This window comes from Canis lupus, chromosome 6 (genome assembly GCF_048164855.1).
Source record: "Canis lupus baileyi chromosome 6, mCanLup2.hap1, whole genome shotgun sequence".
NCBI lineage: Eukaryota > Metazoa > Chordata > Mammalia > Carnivora > Canidae > Canis > Canis lupus.
This window is the reverse complement of record NC_132843.1, coordinates 15,450,847-15,470,399: the sequence shown is the minus strand read 5'-3', so window position 1 is coordinate 15,470,399 and position 19,553 is coordinate 15,450,847. Positions and strand designations below refer to the sequence as shown.

Sequence of the window (19,553 nt, the reverse complement as noted above, 5' to 3'; positions counted from 1 at the left end):
TAGAAAAATCCAGAAATAGAGCCAAATATATATAAAAATTTATATTATATATATATATCCACATAAGAATTTATACAAGAATACATATACATATGAGGATCTACATATTTTTTTAATTCCCATTTTGAATCAGTGGGAGGTAAATGGATTATTCAGGAAATGATACTGGGACAATTCGGTTGCCATTTGGAAAAACATAAGGTTAAATATATTCTCTACATATTACAAACACCAAAAACAAAAATTCCAGATGGAAACAAAATGTAAACCTCAAAAGCAAAACCATGAAAGTACTAGAAGAAAACATGGGATTAAAAAATAATCTTAACAGTGGAGAAGGCTTTCCTAAATATTACATAAAACTCCAAAGCCATAAAAAAAGAAGATTGATAAACTGAAATACCTTTTAAAAAGAAAAGATCATCATGATTTTTTAAAAGTATAAACAAAGTCAAAAGAAAAACCAGGAATAAATATCTTTAAAGAGTATCAGACAAAAGGCTAATGTCCTTCATATGCAAAGAGCTTCTCAAATCAATGAAACCAATAACCCAATAGAAAAAAATAGGTAAAGAATACGAACAGAATTGGGTAGAGTTCACATAAATGGAACTACACATGGCTCTTAATCATAGGAAAAAAAGTTCAACTTCATTCACAACAAGATAAATGCAAAACAAAATTCAGAGATGTGAAAATGACAAAGATCAGAATGTTTGATAACATACTTGTTTGGCTAAGGGAAAACATGCACTCTTGTACATTGCCTATGGGAGTGCAAACTGAGCCAACCTCTGTAAGACTAATTCGGCAATACCTATCAAAATTAAAAGTAGAGACATCCCTTGACTCAGTAATGCCATTTCTAGAAATTCACCTCATAGGTATATTTGCATATGAGTGAAATGACATAGATATGGGATAGTAATTGCAACACTGCTAGAATATCAAAAGACTGGAAACAAATGTTCTTCAATAAGGCACTGATTAAATAATGAACTACCCAGACATACTAAGTGAGAAAAGCAAAATGCAATGTGTATAGTATGCTACCAGGTGAGTAAAAAAAAAAATTTTTTTTGAGTATATATACTTGTATGTGCTTGTGTGTGCACCAATAGTCAATGCATATAATCAATACAAGAAATAAGTTACATCTGGGAGAAGAACAGAGTGGCTGGGGAATAGGGGTAAGAAGGGCAATTGTTTTTCACTGCATTCCAACTTATAACTTGAATTTTGTACTATTTAAGAAATTTTCATTAATGCAAGGTAAAAAACAATGCACATTCTTTAGCCTTACAGATGACCTGCAGGATCAGATTCTCTGGGGAAAGAGTCAAGGGTTCTGCAATTTTAACAAACATTATGCATGATTTTCATGTAAATAAAAGTCTGAGAACCCCTGACAGAGAGCATTGTTAGTAATGTACACTTATCAAAATAATAATAGCAACAATGATGTAAGCACTAATGAACACTTATTCAAAAAGATAAAGCCTAAGACATCACTGCCAACATCTTGCACAAGTTTTTCTGAAAAAAATTCCTTGGCACAACCAGAGAAAGATTTGACACTACAATGAAGCATTCCTTGTTCTCTCGTGTTCAGTTTTAGCCACTGTTAATAATTTTGCCAGCTTTTTACACTTTGCAAAATGCTTTACTCTCATCTTTTGTGCCAGGTAAGGGCATAACCAGCCTTACTTGGAGTTCCACGAAAAGAAGACAATTAATTGTTCAAATACGGCACAATCCCTCCAAACTCTACTTTCCAGCTAACAACTATTCACTACCTTCTCTGTTCTAAAGAAATCATTGGAAGAAACGTACACATTTACTAGGTGTCTTCAATCTAGGAATACCTGTGTTGCAAATCATAATTACCTATTTCTGAGATGCTCGGGGAGAGAGGAAGGACTTAGCCTCAAGTCTCAGGCAATTCTGCTCCCTTTCTGCATTCTTCAATCGCTTCCCCTTTAAGTCAAGAGGAAAAGACAATATGACGGAGAGATTAAGAGCATTGCTTTGGAGCCAGACTGCCAGGGCTCAAATGCTAGCTGTGCCACTGTGTAAGTTTGCCACTTGGGCAACTTTCTTAACTTCTCTGTAGACACATCTGTAAAATGAGGATAGCACCACTTCATTCATTTGGTATGAGGATTACATAAATGTGCGACGCTTTGTATAGAAACTGGTACGTAGTCAGTGCTGGGTAAATATTTGCTATTATTATTTCATACCAGTCTTGGAGTATTAAAGGAACAGAATTCACAAAAATAGGGGTAAAACCCGGGAAGGGGTGGAGAGACAAGGAGGAAAACTCTTAATGGCTAAAGAGAAGACACAGAAGGCAAACAACAATGAAAAGTTGGTTGTTTCCAAGAAATAAAAAACCAACTACAAGATATTGAAGCAATGGGCCAAGCAAAGCAAAGCTGTTTTTTCCTTGTTCTGTGGACTGCTCAGCTGCCAGACGTTTCCATTTTCCGGTCTGGGTCCGTATCACTGTATAAGTTTTATATCAGGGGCCCCAGACCAAGCAGGTTTGGCATTAGGGAGTGGAGCAGCACCCCTTACAAAGCCCCTATGTTCATGGATGGGACCAGGATTCTCACCCTCTGTGGCCTAAGGCGACAGGACATGCCCTCCATAGATCAAAACCTGAGGTGGTGAAGGAACCAGTAGAGAACTAGGAGAGCCCAGCTCCAGCTTCTCACAGACGCGCCATCGCCTCTGCGTATAATCTACGTGTGGACCTGTGGGCAGCAAATGCAGATGGAAGGGACCTCTGAGCAACCACGCTTGCTGCCTGATTTCTGCATTTTATGGCTGTGTGGAGACTGAGGTCCAGAGAGAGGAAATGACTTGCCCCAAAGTGAAGGGATACCCAGATGATGATCTTACTACAGGGAACCACTGATGATTGAAACATAAGCCCTTCTACTAATTAAAGTATTATTTCATCTCTAATTGATATACTTTAGCCATTTTTTAAATGCCCATTCCTTAAAAGCAAACAACCCCAAAAAAGCTTTCCAAGCAAATTAGAGATGCAGATTACAGAGAGGCCAGCGTGCTCACTGGGAGCACAGTCGCTTGCTCTAACGTCTAACTCAGACGTGTACCTGCCACATCCTAACTTTCCTTTACAAACTATGTGTATCAGCCATAATTTATTTTATCCAAAGGCCCTGTAAATTTACTTAGGCTTTCCAATCTCCTAATATCTGACATTTGAACCCGTCAAAGACACCATAGGATTCTTTTCCTCTGCAGGTGCTACAGATGGCTACCACCTTGTCTGGGTGCCCCAGCCCCCACCCACCACCAGGGTCCACATCAGAAGGGTCTGCTTTGGTTGCAGTTACAGGTTCAGCCACACTGAATCCATCTCAAAGCCTCAAGTAGCCAGCAGAGCTGTAGATAAATTATCCCACAGACCCTGTTTTGAAAGATTTGGTCAGCAAATGTATTGTTTCTTATTTAAAATAATCAAATTCATGTCTGACTCCCCATTAGAGCTTCCAAACAACAGGGGATCAGTCAGGAGTGTTGCCAAGCTGACATAGTATTTCAACCCAGAAACAAAACACATTTTAATTAGCAAGAGCTGCCTTACCCTGAATGTTTGATCCCTGCTCCCCTACCTTGCCTCGCCTACACACACGCTATTATTTCCTTCTCAGAGTCGTAAGATCTGAAGACGCCATGAAAAATGCCAGTACATAGAATTGAATGCGCCAAAGCTACCGCACTACCCAAAATTAAAAGCAGCCTGGAATCTGGCTTAGCCACCAAAGACTTGCTGTATTGCCCTCCCAGCAGCTAATTTATCTATGATCTGAAATTACATCAAATTTCCAAGGACTGGGGAAAACATTTCCCATGAGCAAGAAGTTAATTGATTTGCAGGGGGAAATGAATGGCTCCCTTTGCTTTCCTGGCCCTCCCATAGGCACCAGGAAACAACATAAAGTGGCCCCAAAGAGAGACCCCAGACAGGAACCTTAGTTATGTAAGGCAGCCTAAAGTCAGCCATAGGCAACAGAGGACAGAAATTCTGCAACCCATGGTAATGGGTCTAAGGACTCTGTAAGATGAGGTGCACCATCGATTTAAATACACTCCCTTTTGAGAAATGACTTGGTTTTTTTATATGTCACACTTTGGAGGAGCAGTGCTGAGATCATATATTTGGAACAAATTACCAAACTTCTTTATGTATAATCACAGGTGAGAAAGTTACCATTGAAAAGGCCTAGTTTAGGAGAGAGGCCATTGTGTTAAGACAGGCTACAAGAAGCCCTGTTCCCCTTATTCTTACTCCTTGTAATTTATTTTATGAAAGCTTGATTTCTTTCCCTTTATGTTCTAACAAGAAGGAGAAGAAGGAGGAGGAGAGCTTTAGCAACCTGATGGTGTCTTGGGTTTGAAGGAGTAACATCTGAGACCATCCCCAGAAAAAAGATTATTTGGAAGCCCCAATAAGAAAAACTTATTTTCTAACCAAAGCATTTTAACTCTAACAATTTCCAACCCACCCACCAGAAAGCACTCAAAGTAATGAGAACTGTTAAGAAGAGAAAGGGGAAAAAGTAGTCGGGATAATAATTTTCTTTTGCTGTCAGACCAACCCCGTCAGCGGAACTCAGACTGGTGTGTCTCAAGCATGCTCCCTCCCTCCAACTCTGCTGTTCCCTGGGCTAGAGAATCCCTCATTTCAGTCATCCTAGCCTTGCTCAAAAAGTGCAAGTGGATCGAGGGACACCAGACCCTCACAGACAATAAACTTCTAAATACGCCACAGGGAATAAGACATTCAAAACACCCACGCGGTAAGAGCTCCTGCTACCCTACTTCAAAGTCAACACTTCATGCTTCCTATGTGCCAGACACTGCTCTCGGCACTTCATATGGATTCTCTCGCATATCCTAAGAGTTATATGTTAATTGGACTTAATTTTACAGACGAGGAAAATGAGAATGGGGTGACTTGTCCAAGGTCAGAGCTCATGCATGCAGAGCAGAGACCTGAAGCCGTGTGGTCTGATGCCACACCCAGACCACTGTTCTAGTCTGTTTGGTATCAGGGTGTACGCAGGATTCAGCAGCTTCCCCGGATGCACATTCTCCCCAGCTTAGAGTCTCACTTGCAATACAACCCACCACAAGGCAAGACTTCCTCTCTCTTGGAAGACTCAGGCTGGCCCCCATAGTATGACTATAATCACGAAAAGAAGTAAAAAATGCCTCACACTTAGGGAGCCCAAAATGAAATGCCACCATTGTGTTGTGAAACAGTCTCCCATGTTATCATAGAATAGTGGGTCCTTTTCACTTATAAAAATTGCCCCCAATGCAAATTGAAGGTGACAACTCCATATGCCAATTTCAAATAAACCAAGGTATGAAGCAACTCCCAAAGGACAATTTGTTGAAAGGAAAGCCGAAAGGCAATTTGCAAACATCACATGCACTTGTTTTATATGAATATCTCTAGCCACATACAGTATCAAAATGAAACTAAAAGGGAAGGAACTCACTGTACAGAAGACAAAACAATACCCTTTTTATTTTCAAAACTTTGGTGAAATAGGTTTCCATGACATCCCATCTTTAAAAAATTAATGTAAACCAACCTGCCTGTGGGTTAGTCACACTATAGACTTCATCGTAGTGTGTACAGATGCCTAGAATATTTACAAATGTTATTTGTTAGGTAGTAAAGTTTTGTTGCAATTTTTCCAGCACATATTCCACAGTAAAATAAAGAGGGGATATTCGTGTTCTTGTATAAAAATTCTTAACAAATGGATATAGGCAATTTTCCTGAGAGAAGATTTGTTCTTGAAGTATTTTTCTTTTACAATTGGAAATATAGAAATGGGATGCAGTTGTCAAAGAAGCATAAGAATGTCTAAGTTAACATTTTTTCTTTTAAATTATTTAAGTACCATTAAGTTAAAATGTTTACATTCATTATAAAAAATGTTGTTAAATCTTATGCAAATGATTTAACACTGATTGCTGCAACGCAAATTGCACTTTTTAAAAAAATTATTGTTTACATGGAAGAAAAATATCTTGTTTGCTACCCTGTTTACAAATCCCGACTGACTTCAGGTCAGTCACACAATATGAACTTTGAGAAACGTCAGTCACAGTGTACGTTACAGTTATAACGCAGTCTTGCAAACTGAGTAATATTTTTGACTCAGCCTCCAGAGTGTGTACCAAATGGCCTCAAATGGTCTTCTCCATGAAAGCATGTGAAATTCAGGTGTGGAAAAAGTACGAAGAAATTCTGGAACAACCAAAACCGATCAGAAGAAGCACATGATTTGGGGCAATACACATAAAATCTTTTAAAAAAAAAAATCTCTCTCAATATTCCTTAGCAGGCAAGGCCCCGGTCCTAGTCCCGGTTTCTGGAAGCGGCACAGCGGACACCAGATCCCCGGCGGACCCAGAGGCAGGCTGGCTGGCAGTGGCCGTGCCGTGGCCGGTGGCCGGTGGCCAGGGAGGTGGCGACACGCGGCGGGCTGCACCTGCGCTCCGAAGCTCTCCATCTTCTCTCTGGCTCTTCAGAGACAGGGGCAGGGAGGGAAGGCAGAGCAAGCCTCTTGGGAAACACATCTCTTTCAAAATAAAGGCACGGAAATCACGCATCAGAGGAACGTTCCGTCAGCGTTGTCAGCACACTCGCCCCGGCTGGGACGGCTGGACCAAGTCCCCGCAGGCCGGGTGCCCTCCGCTCCCGCGGCGCGGCTCAGGCCAGGGCGAGGGCGCACCAGGAATCCTGTCTCACCGAGGACGTGACTTCGGCCGGGGAGGCCAGGCTGACGCCAATGTACAACCCATCTTGACCTGAGTACTTGAGCTCGCCGCCGCCGCCGCCGTTCTCGGGGTTAGTGCTCTCTCCTGCGCCGGACAGCACTGAGGCGCCCGCCTGGCCGCAGAGGGATGGGGAGGAAAGAGAAGGGGAGAGAGGGTTACCGACACGTTTGTCAGGCGCCAGTCCCCTGCGAGTTGCACGCGGGGACACCTGCCACGGGCCGTGGGGCCGGGCGAGAGCCGCTCCCTGCGCGGGCGCCCTCGGCCTAACCCTGGCAGCACAAACTCTCAGAAACATTCTCCCGTGAACCTGAGGCCTCATGGCAGCAGCCACGCAGCGAGATGCGCAGCTGGACAAGGTGGCAAAGGGGAACCGCGTGAGGCCTATCCATGAAGAGTGCCAGGGCAGCCCGGGGGCCCAGCGGTTTGGCGCCGCCTTCGGCCCAGGGTGTGATCCTGGAGACCCGGGATCGGGTCCCACATCGGGCTCCCTGCGTGGAGCCTGCTTCTCCCTCTGCCTGTGTCTGTCTCTCTCTGGTCTCTCATGAATGAATACGTCAATAAAAATCTTTTATAAACAGTGCCAAACTCTCAGCTCTTGGACAGTGAGGCAAACCATACCACCTGGGTAAACAGGTCTTAATGATGCCCACACAATCTAATCATTTCCCAAGAGAAACAAAGTAACACACACACACACACACACACACACACACACACACACAGCAGAGCCACAACCTTAGCAGTTACGCCAAAGTCTAAATGGAAAGCTACACAGCTCAGCAAGGCCTGATAAATGAAATTTTTGAGCACTGACTTCATGGAAAAGTAACCCGTACACAGGCTTTAACATCTACTGCATTTACCTTTAAATTCTTTTCGAGGAGAACAGGCCATGTTGAGAGCAGAGCATATTATAAAGTAAATGCTAACATCCTGTGTCTGTCATGGTTGTGGCAATTACCTGAAGCAAAATATCACTGTTCTGTTTCATTCATTCCTTCCTTCCATCCAAATGAAAAAGGCAAATAGAAAACATGATATAATTTCATAGAATCAAACCAAAATAACCAAAATCATGTTTAGACTACAGTTTGAGAAAGCCGTTGCCTTTGGCTTTTTTCTTAAATCTAGCCCTGACTAGCATGACGCCCAAGCTGCTCAGTGTGGCTCCAAGGACAAGGTCAGTGACGTGTACATCAGAGAGACAGTGCCCCATCTGCACACAGTGCCCCCAAAAGCTCTGACATATCAAAAATAACAAGTCTTCTTGCTGCATCCTTTACTAATTTGAATGCAGGCACATACTATTCTTGGGTGTCAGAACTCAGCCTGTACACATGAATCAGCCACAACTTCAACCTGCAGAACACTCCACTGTTCCTTCCAGCAACATGTGTGCTGACAGGCAGGTACAGAAAATACGGGGGTGTGCCCCTCAGGATTTATATGCATGTTATACTTGGTTAAGAAGTTAGAGGATTTAGGGGTGCCTGGGTGGCTCAATCAGTTAAGCATCTGCCTTCGGCTCAGGTCATGATCCCTGGGTCCTAGGATGCAGCCTCACCTCAGGGTCCCTGGTCAGCAGCAATCTGCTTCTCCCTCCCCTTCTGCTCTTGCTCATGCTCTCTTTCTCAAATAAAATCTTTGCAAAAAAAAAAAAAGAAGAAGAAGAAGAAGGTAGTTACAGGATATATAGAAACCTCACAAGTGACATCCAGGTTCCTGAGGGAAACAACAGGTGCAGTGACAGCTGATGCAGCTAAGAAGTCTATACATATCAGCCTTCCTTCCACCTGAAAACACCACCCTGTCTGCAACACTTGCATTTCCTTCCAAAGAGAAAAGACAGTGGAAAGACCATCACACTCTCAACCCTTTTGGAAAAAGAATGGAAGCCCCTGTGGCCACAGAGGAGCCACAGGCCAGTATCCTGTTGACAAGATGTCACATTCTCCCGCTGTGATGTTAGCAGGGAAATCACCTCTATGGTCTTCTGCCTGAAAGCCCGGAACCTCGCTTTAAGTCAGACAGACCCTAAATGAGGCTCATTGAGAAAAAACTCACAGCTCAGAGCAAGCTCAGAAGAACTGCTCTGCATGAAGGGGGGGCCCTTGCTAGGCCAGGCCTGAGATGGATGCCTGGGGCCAGCAGCATGCGGGGCGGTGGGGGAGAGATGGTGCCGAGCCTGCGTCAGTCACAGACCAATGCTGCTTCCATGATTTGGACAAAGCATTGTGGAAGCCTGAGAGGCTAGCATCTGGGGAAACTGAGTGAAGGTTGCCACCTCTGCAACTTCTCCATAAACCTAAAATCACTCCAAAGTAAAAAGTTCATTAAAAAAAAATCTAGGCGTGAGGGAAACCTGGGTGGCTCTGGTTGAGCATCTACCTTTGGCTCAGGGCGTGATCCCAGGGTCCTGGGATCAGGTCCCACATCAGGCTCCTCGCAGGGAGTCTGCTTCTCCCTCTATCTCTGTGTGTCTCTCATGAGTAAATAAATAAAGGCCTAAAAAAAAATCTAGCCATGAATCCATACTTAAATCATGGCTTTTCCTTCTAAAAAGTTCAGAAATCTGTTATTTCTTCCTACCTTTCACAGTTTCATCCCATAAATTACTGGATATTTTCCCCCTGACACAACATCCATTTGTCTGGCTGAGCTGATGTGGCATCTACTTCAGAGAAACTTTGGGCACCACACACAGGCTGAACTGAATGGAAGGTATATGCTGAGCCCCCCTTGGCTCCAACTCAGGGGCCTGGAAGTCAATGTAGTCCTGCTCTTTCTGGAATCAAAAATCTGGTTCTCTCTCTAATCCTCACAATACCTGCATGAGGCTGGGAACAAGGGCTTCAGAAGGTCTGGTCGTAGGACTTCCTATCTGCCCATCCCAACTTCCCAATCCAGCCCCTCGGGGAACCAAGCCTTCCCTTTCCTGGCAAAAATGAGGGTTTGTAAAAATCCAGTCACAACAGTACCACCACACTCAAACTTCTTTTTTTTAAGATTTTATTTATTTATTCATGAGAGAGGCAGAGACAGAGGCAGAGGGAGAAGCAGGCTCCATGCCGGGAGCCCAACGTGGGACTCCATCCCGGGTCTCCAGGATCACGCCCTGGGCCAAGGTGGCACTAAACCACTGAGCCACCCGGGCTACCCTCAAACTTCTTTTTAAATTAACAGGAGACTTAAACTGAGGGCTTTGGGTACATAAAAAACATTTTACGAAGTCATTGAGATGTCTAAAACTTAAAACAGATTTTGAAATGGCTCAAAGAATCCTGTCAAACACAAAGCTATGGTTCTCGTTACCCATATAAATATGGTAACCAACTTTAACCATTAATTCCAGAAACTCCACTATGAGCAAATCCAACATGGACTCAGATTTAACACCCAAAGAAATAAACAAAAGTTTATTTTAAACAAAAATTCAATTACACAGAAGGCCTCATTTTAGGAAGGAGCTACCATAAAACTAATAAAAAGAGTTAATGCAATTATAAATGATTTATGTCACATCCAATCTCATAACTGATCTACCTATTTCCAGAAAAAGCACATGTGCATTTATCTGACTAAATCTGAATTCACTACAGATTTGAATGATCTGTATCATTCAGAATCAAAAAGGGATACCTGGATTGGCCCAGGATGCAGCCCACCTCACATGGCCAGACATGCTGAGATAGCAGAGGGGTTGGTCACTACCACAAGTCAGCAACGAGAAACATTAGCAAGATGCTTATGAGAGCCAGACACCAGGCCCCAAAGACACGGTTGTTCCCTGGATGAGCTCCCAGGCCACATACACACTGGAAAGTAACAATGATCAACTTCCTATCATGAATGACAAATGAGTGGCTGAGATATAGGGTTGGAGCAATAGGTCAAAAAAAGGACACGGAAGGGAAAGGATTCCTGGGGATGGGCCGCACGCAGCCTGCAACAGTGGGGACCAGTGTGGACGGACTTCTGAGTACTATCCTAGTTCAGCCACCTACGGAGTAAGGTCACCTCTCCAAGGCTCCTCCTGGCAAAACTCGCCTTCACATCAACCCTCAAGCAGGGCTGTGACAGTACAGTGCTTGTGAAAGCATCAGCATGTTGCCTTGCCACGGTAAGCAGATTAGTGAGGAAAGGGTATTGAGCATGGGAGGTGTGTAGGACATACCAGAGACCTACTCTTAAGCAAAGCCAGCAGAAACAGAAGGATAAGCAAAGGAGGCAAGGAAACAATGTGGGAGAGGTAAACTAGAAGGCCTGAACTAAAACCCTGTGTCTCAGGTTCCTCAACTGGAAAACTGAATTTTTTTAAAGATTTTATTTATTAATTTTAGGGAGAGAGTAGAGGAAGAGGGACAAGCAGACTGCACTGTGCAGAGGCCAATGTGGAGCTCAATTCCAGGCCTCCAAAATAAAGACCTGAGCCAAAATCAAAAGCTAGATGCTTAACCTATGGAGCCACCCAGGCACCCCTAGAAAATGGAAATTTAAAAGAGGCACCTATGTCCTAAGGTTACTGCAAGAATTAAATTCATTAACATACATAAAGTCTTTCCAACAGTATCTGAGACAACAGGAAAGACAACACAAACATATGCTATTAGTATTTTATTATTCTTGTTAAGGAGCATAGACCTAACTTAATCTCCCCAATTATTTTTTTCTTAAGATTTTATTTATTCATAAGAGACACAGAGGCAGAGACACAGGCAGAGGGAGAAGCAGGCTCCCCATAGGGAGCCCAATGAGGGACTTGGTCCCAGGACCCCTGGGATCATGACCTGAACTGAAGGCAGACATTCAACCACTGAACCACCCAGGTGTCCCTGATCTCCCCATTTCTACCCTTTTCCAGGTGAGTTACTACCATCACCTAATGGGAGCAGCAGTGGAACTCGTTCAGAGCTAAGTGAAAACCACCTATCCACATCAGCAATGACTTTCTTCTAAGTAAAGAAATTCTAACACCTTGTTCTTCACACTTGAGCAATAATTCCAAAAGCTATCAACTCAAATATCTTTGTCTTCTTTGTCCAGTCAAAAATGTTAAGCTATACTGCAGACCACCACTCCTACGTCAAAGGGCAGGCAAACTGCAAATTATGTGAGCAACTCATAGCTCATTTGAAATCAAAAGCCACATCCGACTTTCTCAGAAAAAAATGGAAAGAGGTGCTTGTACCAACACTTGAGGAGCTTATTTATAAATGGGGATATGGTACTCAAACATGAAATACTGCAGTGGGGGCACCTGGGTGGCTCAGTGGTTGAGTGTCTTTGGCTCAGGTTGTGATTTTGGGGTCCTGGGATCAAGTCCCACATCAGGCTCCATGTAGGGAGCCTGCTTCTCCCTCTGTATATGTCTCTGCCTCTATGTCTCTCATGAATAAATAGTCTTTTTTAAAAATTAAAAAAGAAATACTGCAATGTACAGCTTTTGTATACCAATCATATCTTAATAAAAAACAAAATTTTTATGTCACAATACATATGAGATCATAGCGATGAGATCTGTTGAGACCGTGATAACCCCAATCCCCTCATCCATGGCCGGTGGGGCTGTATTCTGGTATATGCCTTAGAATACAGTTCGCAAAGCCAACAAGAACTTTATACCCTACTTAGCTCTGTAATTTCACTTCTGGAAATGTATTTATAAGGAAAGAATTCAAAGGAAGGGAAAGGTTCCACAAGGGAAGACAGCCATTGCAGGGTAACTTATAATAGTGGAAACCATGGAAATAATCTTAATGCCTAATAATACGGGTCGGTTTGGAAAAGCAAGTTACATCCGCTCAATGAACTATTATGCAATTATTAAAAATAATAAGATCATGCAGCAAACGGAAAAAATCCCGTAATGCAATGTTAACTGAAAAACAGCAGGATACAAATTCTAACTATGTCATCATTACAATTCCTGCACATGCAGAAGTATTTCAAGGGAACCAGGTAGAGTTTGGGGACAGAGGACCATCTATTAGTCATCAGTACCTTCCTTTGAATATTTTAACTGAATGGCGTAGTGCAGTGTAACTTTGGGGAAGGTAGAAAACATTAGCACCAGAAATAAAACGCACAAGCACTCAAGGACAGGACAAGCCAGCCTGGAAAAAGTCATAAAGTAGCGGGATCAAACAGGGAGGAATCAGAGTGGAGGCACTAAGAGAAGAGAGGCCCAGAAGGGGATCCCAAGCAACTGATGTCACCTACATCCATGCCACCTGCCATTGGCTGGAACCTGGATGATGTGAAACATGGGTCCATGGATGTTAAAATGGTATAATGGGTGCATTAGTGTAACCTGAGCTCTTGCAACAGTATTCTAACTGGGTAAGAAATCTAGAATTGGCACAACTCTCCTTATGAAACCTGGCTTCTCATATCATCGTTTGTCTGGAGTGTCTTTCCCTCTTTGGTGATGTTCAAGAGCTACCTATTGAGAATCAGTGCAACCTGGAGGAAAAAAAAATTCAGAGAAAATTTATGGCCCTGGATCCTGTACCACACACACAAAATTACAAGCATAAGTTTCGATTGGTTAATATGTTTCCCCACATCTAGTGGAAAAACCTTGAAAGTTCAGATCACGGACATGAGAACACAGCCAAAGCAGACACTTCCCTAACCTAACCCAACCCAACCCCGCCAGGGTTCCTGAACAGAAGCTCTGAGGGGAGGGCTGTGGAATGCCCACAGCTGCACCATCCTTCCCAGTCTTGGTGGGCAGTGCACACAGGCGGAGGTCCTCGCTCTTTCTCTGATCAAAGTGCATTATGAGGGTGGGGCCGAAATCTGTTCTGTGTTTCCATTCATGGCTTATCTGCCCTCCACCCTCCCACAGACAAGTGAAAATGGAGGCACTTCCTGTTGAAAGAATGTGTTATCAGCACCAGACTCAGCCTGGGCTTAGCACTGAACTCAGGCCAGGTTAGGTAGGAGACCTGGCAGGATGGCTGGGCTGGAAATCTCCCTCTTAAAGGAATAAATGACTTCAGGGACAACCCGGGCTTCTGCAGGCTGGGTCATGGAAAATATCTACTAGCCTGCAAAGTAGGCACAATTCATCTTCAGATCACATGGTTGTTGGTTTTTTTTTTTTTCCTGTGAGAACAACTTTTGGACATATATCTGAAAAGTCAAGAATTTCTGATTTGATAAAGTCATAGAGTCAGTGCCCAGTAGTGTCTGGCTCGCAGTGGCCTCACCAACACTGGCAGCTGTCTATCTTTCCCACTACCTCACAGACCCGGTAACAGGCAGGCCCAGAGACAGCTCCTCAGGCAGCTCTGGCTATCAGAGCTCTTATCAGAGCCAAGGAAACCCTTTAAAGGACACGGCCACTCCAGAACAACGTAGGTTCTATAGCTTGTGAATTATAAACATCAATTTCATTTTTGAGGAAGGAAACCGAAAAGGAGTCAACTGGGGTGTGTTCTGTCCTCTGTGCTGTAATCACTTACTGGAGCCCTGATCTGAAGAAACAAAACACAGCATCCCAGGCAGGTTGAGGGTGAGTGTGTGATCATTCCCAGAGCTTAAGACTTTGATGATGATCACACTGCCTCCTTAGCTCGAATTCAGACTGTCGGCTTCCATGGCCTCTGATCTGTCCTTCCTACACATCTAAGTAAGCTTGTGGTTATGGCTTTCTCTTCTGTGAGGGGAAGCCAGCCATCCCTCACTGCCAACACTCTCTTCTCTGCTTTTGTAACCTCTAGGTTAGGCTCTCCCAGTGTTTTATAGCGGCCTGCCTCAAAAAAACTATGCGTAAATTCCAACAAAGGAGAAACACTTTCAGATAAATAAACTTTCACTCTAAAAACTATACTCATTTCGGTTTGGAGGGAGACATAAAAGTGACTCACTAATAGTTTAGGAAGTGGCACAAACACACAAGCGTTCTGTCTCCATCAGGACCTGTAAAAATTGTCAATCAAAACAAAGCCCTTTATGTCTCCCATAACAACTCAAAGCAAAAGAACATAAACACCTTCTCTCGCAAGAAGGAAGAGTCACGGTCATTGTAGCCAATGACCTAATTCAGTTTTTAGCAAAATATTTTAGTTATTTTTGTAATTTAACAAGCAAATTCTGTAATGGAGAGCTCACTGGCTGCCCCCCTTGGGCCCTTTCGCCCCTTCTGGGCCTGAGTAGGCCAGGTTCTATCCATACCCCAGAATGCTGCCCTTTTCAAGGAGGGAAGAGCAATTCTATGCACATGATCTACCCTGGGCAAAGGAGCAGATTGTTTCATACATCTGTACACATTCAAATAGCAGGTTTGTCACAGTGAAGAAAGGCACAGCCCGAAGTTTAAGTGCCCTTGGGTTAACAGTAAAATGCTGATTACAGGGGCGCCTGGGTGGCTCAGTGGGTTAAACGTCTGCCTTCAGCTCAGGTCATAATCCTAGGGTTCTGGGATCGAACTCCACATCGGTCTTCCTGCCTAGCAGGGGAGTCTGTTTCCCCCTCTCCCTCTGCCCTACCCCCTGCTAGTGCTCATGCCCTCTGTCTCTACACTTTCTCTCTCAAATAAATAAAATCTTTTTTTTAAATGCTGATCACAAACATAAATGGCGGTGGGATGAGCACTGGGTGTTATACTATGTGTTGGCAAATTGAACTTCAATAAAAACAAATGAAATGAAAACAAATTTTAAAAAATGGCATGGGGGAATATTTGTCCCACAAACTGAAGTCACTGGTATTCTAAAGAAAAAGTTTATCTTCTAAAATGAATTAAAATGGATGGCTCTACTCTAGTCAAAGTGGTAAAGGATCCCAAGGAAAGATTTAAAACTTGGTGAATTATGATCTTTTATAACAAAACTTTCAGATGGATAACTTAATCTCACCATCTCAATCAGAGAAAGCAGACCATGATCGGAGAACCAAGCAGCATTTACAAGAAAGCATTATGAAAGTACTAAGTGTCACAAGGAGTGAAAATTTGTGGCTATCAGAAAAATAAAAATATTTAAAACATGGTTACTTTGGGGGTACCTGGGTGGCTCAGTCAGTTAAACATCTGCTTTTGGCTCAGGTCACAATCTCGGGGTCCTGGGATCGAGCTATACACATTGGGCTCCCTACTCACTGAGGCATCTGCTTCTCCCTCTGCCATCCCCCAACCCCACACACATGCTCTCCCTTTCTCAAATATATAAAATCTTTAAAAAAAAAAAAAAAAAAAAACACACACACACACAAAAAAACCTACCCATGGTTACTTTGTTAATGCAATAGCTCTACATCTCTTCATTTCCCCCCACCAGGAAAGTAAGGATTTATTTCTAATGTCTTGAAATGGGGAAGGGGGGTGGGAAATGCCATGTGAATAAAGCACAGCACTATTAACTTCCAAGATTATATTTAAATAGTGCTGTTCTCCTTGAGCTTCAAAGAGGTCTGCAGGCATCTCCCACTTATGCTACACAATGCTCTTAAGGACCAGATGGTAGGAATTACTTTTCTCTTTTAGTAGGAGGAAAACAGAGGCTTTACAAAACCTTGGCAGCTAACTAGAGTCACACATAGAGCTGGAGCTAGTGTCTGGCTGCCTGAATCTGTTTCCTTCCAGCTGCTAATCTGTGAACCCCCAGAAATAAACTTCAGACCATACCAAGGCTTCACCATGAATCAAGCAAATAAGCTTAATCAGAGCTTTAAATTAAAAATATGTGTCCCTTAATAAGATAAAAAATATGATTCCAGAGTGTGCACCCCGGCTCTAGTGAAACCATGCCATGTTAACAACAACGAAAACAGCAGCACAGCAAGTAAATTTAAACATCGTCAGATATTGACTTGGAACTATTTACTCGCAAGACTCCAACAGGACACGGAGATCAATACTTGTCGTTTATTTGTTCAAGTCTTTCTTAAAATCCGAAGTCAATAAAATAATTTGGTTGTGCTCATTCCCACAGATTCCAAGTGCTGGGTCTGGTGCACTAGGTTACTGAATTATGAATTATCGCACATGCCAACACCTGTCTTTGGAGATGCTTTTTTAAATTATTAAAATTTCAGGAAAAAAAATAACAGGTAGCTCTCAACATGAACAAAGCTAACAGATTGTATTGAATTCATATCCATTAGATCTTCATATTGCTAGTAACTCTTTTGGCAGACACCCATGAAATGCATAATAAATTACTTTCGTTCCAGTAAAGGAATTCATTTTCTTCGAAGATTCATTTAGCAATAACATTTCAGAGCATTCTAAGCCAGATTTCTTAAATTTGGCCATGTTTCCCGTAACATTATTTCATGTTTTGTGACAATTTGTATATTCTTACAGAGGCAGGGCGGGGTGGGGGGGTGGGGGGGGAGACTACAAAGAATCTGTAATCTACAGAGAAACGTTGTGTTCTACGACGAAGCTGCCCAACCCGAGGCCGTGAGAAGGCACACGACATTCTACCCACACTTCTTCTTTACCTAGCATTCTGGCTTTCAGATTGTGATAATGAGTCACTTATTAAATAAGCCACAGTCCTGTGATAAATTGGGTGGACTTACATATTATAAACTATTTAAAGAATGATATACTTGTGCTGACCTCTCTCTCTCTATATATATATATACACACACACACATATATAAAGGCATTGGGTATTACTGTAGTGCAATGCATTTCTAACTATTCCTCCTTACTATCCTCCCCATAACACACAGGCACGCACGCACAAACACACACACACATACAAGACAAAAAACGGGAAGTCTAGAAAAGGCCTTGAGATCAAAATGAAAGTATGCAAACTCCACATGCTTCCATGTTCCTTGCCAGGTTGGCGTGTGACTTTCTCAGCAAAGGCCAGTGTGGTCAGACAGGAACGTGAGTTATTAAGAAGGAACTGAAAGAAGAAAGGGAGCCTGGCACATAGGGAGCGTGAAGATAAAATGCCAACAAAATATTTACGTTCATGGCTTGCAGCGAGTGGCAAGTGGGATATTAATAACTGTGATGATTGGTCAGCTCCCTGGGAGTGGTAACAGCCCTGGAACTGAGAGAGGCAGGAGACATCGGTTCCAGTCCCGGCTTCAACACCGGCTGGTTTTGTGACCTTAGGGAGTCACTCTGGATCCTGGCTTATAAATGAGGCAATTATAAAACCTAACTGCAGCACTCTCACAGACCGCTGTGGGAGACTGATGACTTTCTAACTCTCTTTTTATTCATTTAGAAAAGAGCATCGTGGACTATAAACTCCGGGGGCGGTGGGGGGAGGAATGGACACTTGCCTATTAAATGCTTTTTCAATGATTTCATAAAGACCGGAGGCAATTTGAACATTCTGAACAATTCCAACTAATTTAGCACTTACTATGTATCAGAAATCACATCATTTGAAGGATGTAAGTACTGCCTTTTAATAATTACCTTAAGTACACCAACCACAGCCAATTTCACTATGTGTTATTCTTTTATTATCCAATTGACATAGTCTTAGCACTGTAACACATTTTATTAGAAATACATGAAAATTTGTACAAAATTACAAATATTGCCTTATATATTTGGTTATAAGCAAATCACTTCTCTGGCATAATTTTCCCACCTGTTTCTGCAGGACTTTTTTTGATGCTCAAATTACTAATAAAAATTAGATTTCTTTCAGAAAATATTTTTCTTTCTGAAGATTTCAATATCACATTTATCATGTCTTAATCTATGCCTTACTGAAATGTTAATTAATTGAAATTTTGAAAAATAAAAGGTTTTAAAAAAACTCTAGCATGCCACAGGTAACAACTGACTGCCAGACTTGAGTCTAAATCCTGATTCTTAATACGTACATAATCTTGAATAAATCTTTTAAAAAAATACATACAGAACCTTGGGCCTATTACTTTGTTCTGAGTCTCACTGCCCCCCTAAATCAAAAATGGAAATAAAACATAGGTAGAGTGATAATTATGACTAAAAGAGAAAATGTACACAAAATACATAAAGTACTTGATAGAAGCAGGCTTCTGCTTTTCTATGTCCAGTATCTTGTAAATAATAAATACAGAAAAGGGAGAAATCTTCTCAAAAGCAAGAGGACAATGATAAAATGCAAAACTAACACTAATGCCCTGCTCTCCTGCAACCTAAAGGCTCTCATAAAATATTCAACTTAAGAGATGAGCGGTAATTTTTTGACCCTCTCCAGGAGTCTCATATGAATCAGAACTGCTCTGCAGAATCAAGTTCCTCTGAGTGAAAGTAACTCATATTGTATATGAGTCCTTCATGAATGTACCTTTCAGCTACTTAATTATGGTAGTAGTAGTTAATAATAACAGGAATTATTATTTTGTGACCAATCACAATGCCTTAGTAAATCCAGTATGACCTAATCCCTTGGAGAAAAAAAGACAGTGGAGTATAAATTTGCTAATAAAGAAGGAATAAGCTGGGGCACCTGGGTAGCTCAGCGGTTAAGAATCTACCTTTGGCTCAGGGCGTGACCCCAGGATCCTGGGATGGAGTTCTGTATCAGGTTCCCCACAGGGAGCCTGCTTCTCCCTCTGCCTATCTCTGCCTCTCTGTGTCTGTCATGAATAAAAAAATGAAATCTTAGAGAAAAAAAAAGTAATAAGCTACGTGACTAAAGTGGTGTTTTCCATTTTTCAGTATAGGATGCAAATATTAGCACGTAAAACCTATAAAAAGAACTTTAAATATTAACCTACAAAGCACCTAAACTTTC

General features: G+C 42.3%; 1 protein-coding gene across 3 annotated transcripts in view; it reads right to left on the bottom strand.

Annotated features, from left to right (window-relative positions):
- Positions 1–5,548: 5,548 nt before the first annotated feature.
- GATA6 (GATA binding protein 6) overlaps positions 5,549–19,553 on the bottom strand; it is a 32,226-nt gene continuing 18,221 nt past the window's right edge. For all 3 annotated transcript variants that reach the window (XM_072829010.1, XM_072829011.1, XM_072829012.1), the window contains exon 7: positions 5,549–6,952. In XM_072829010.1, the coding sequence (XP_072685111.1) occupies positions 6,773–6,952 (180 nt within the window). In that variant the 3' untranslated portion in view covers positions 5,549–6,772. The remainder of the gene's footprint in view (positions 6,953–19,553) is intronic.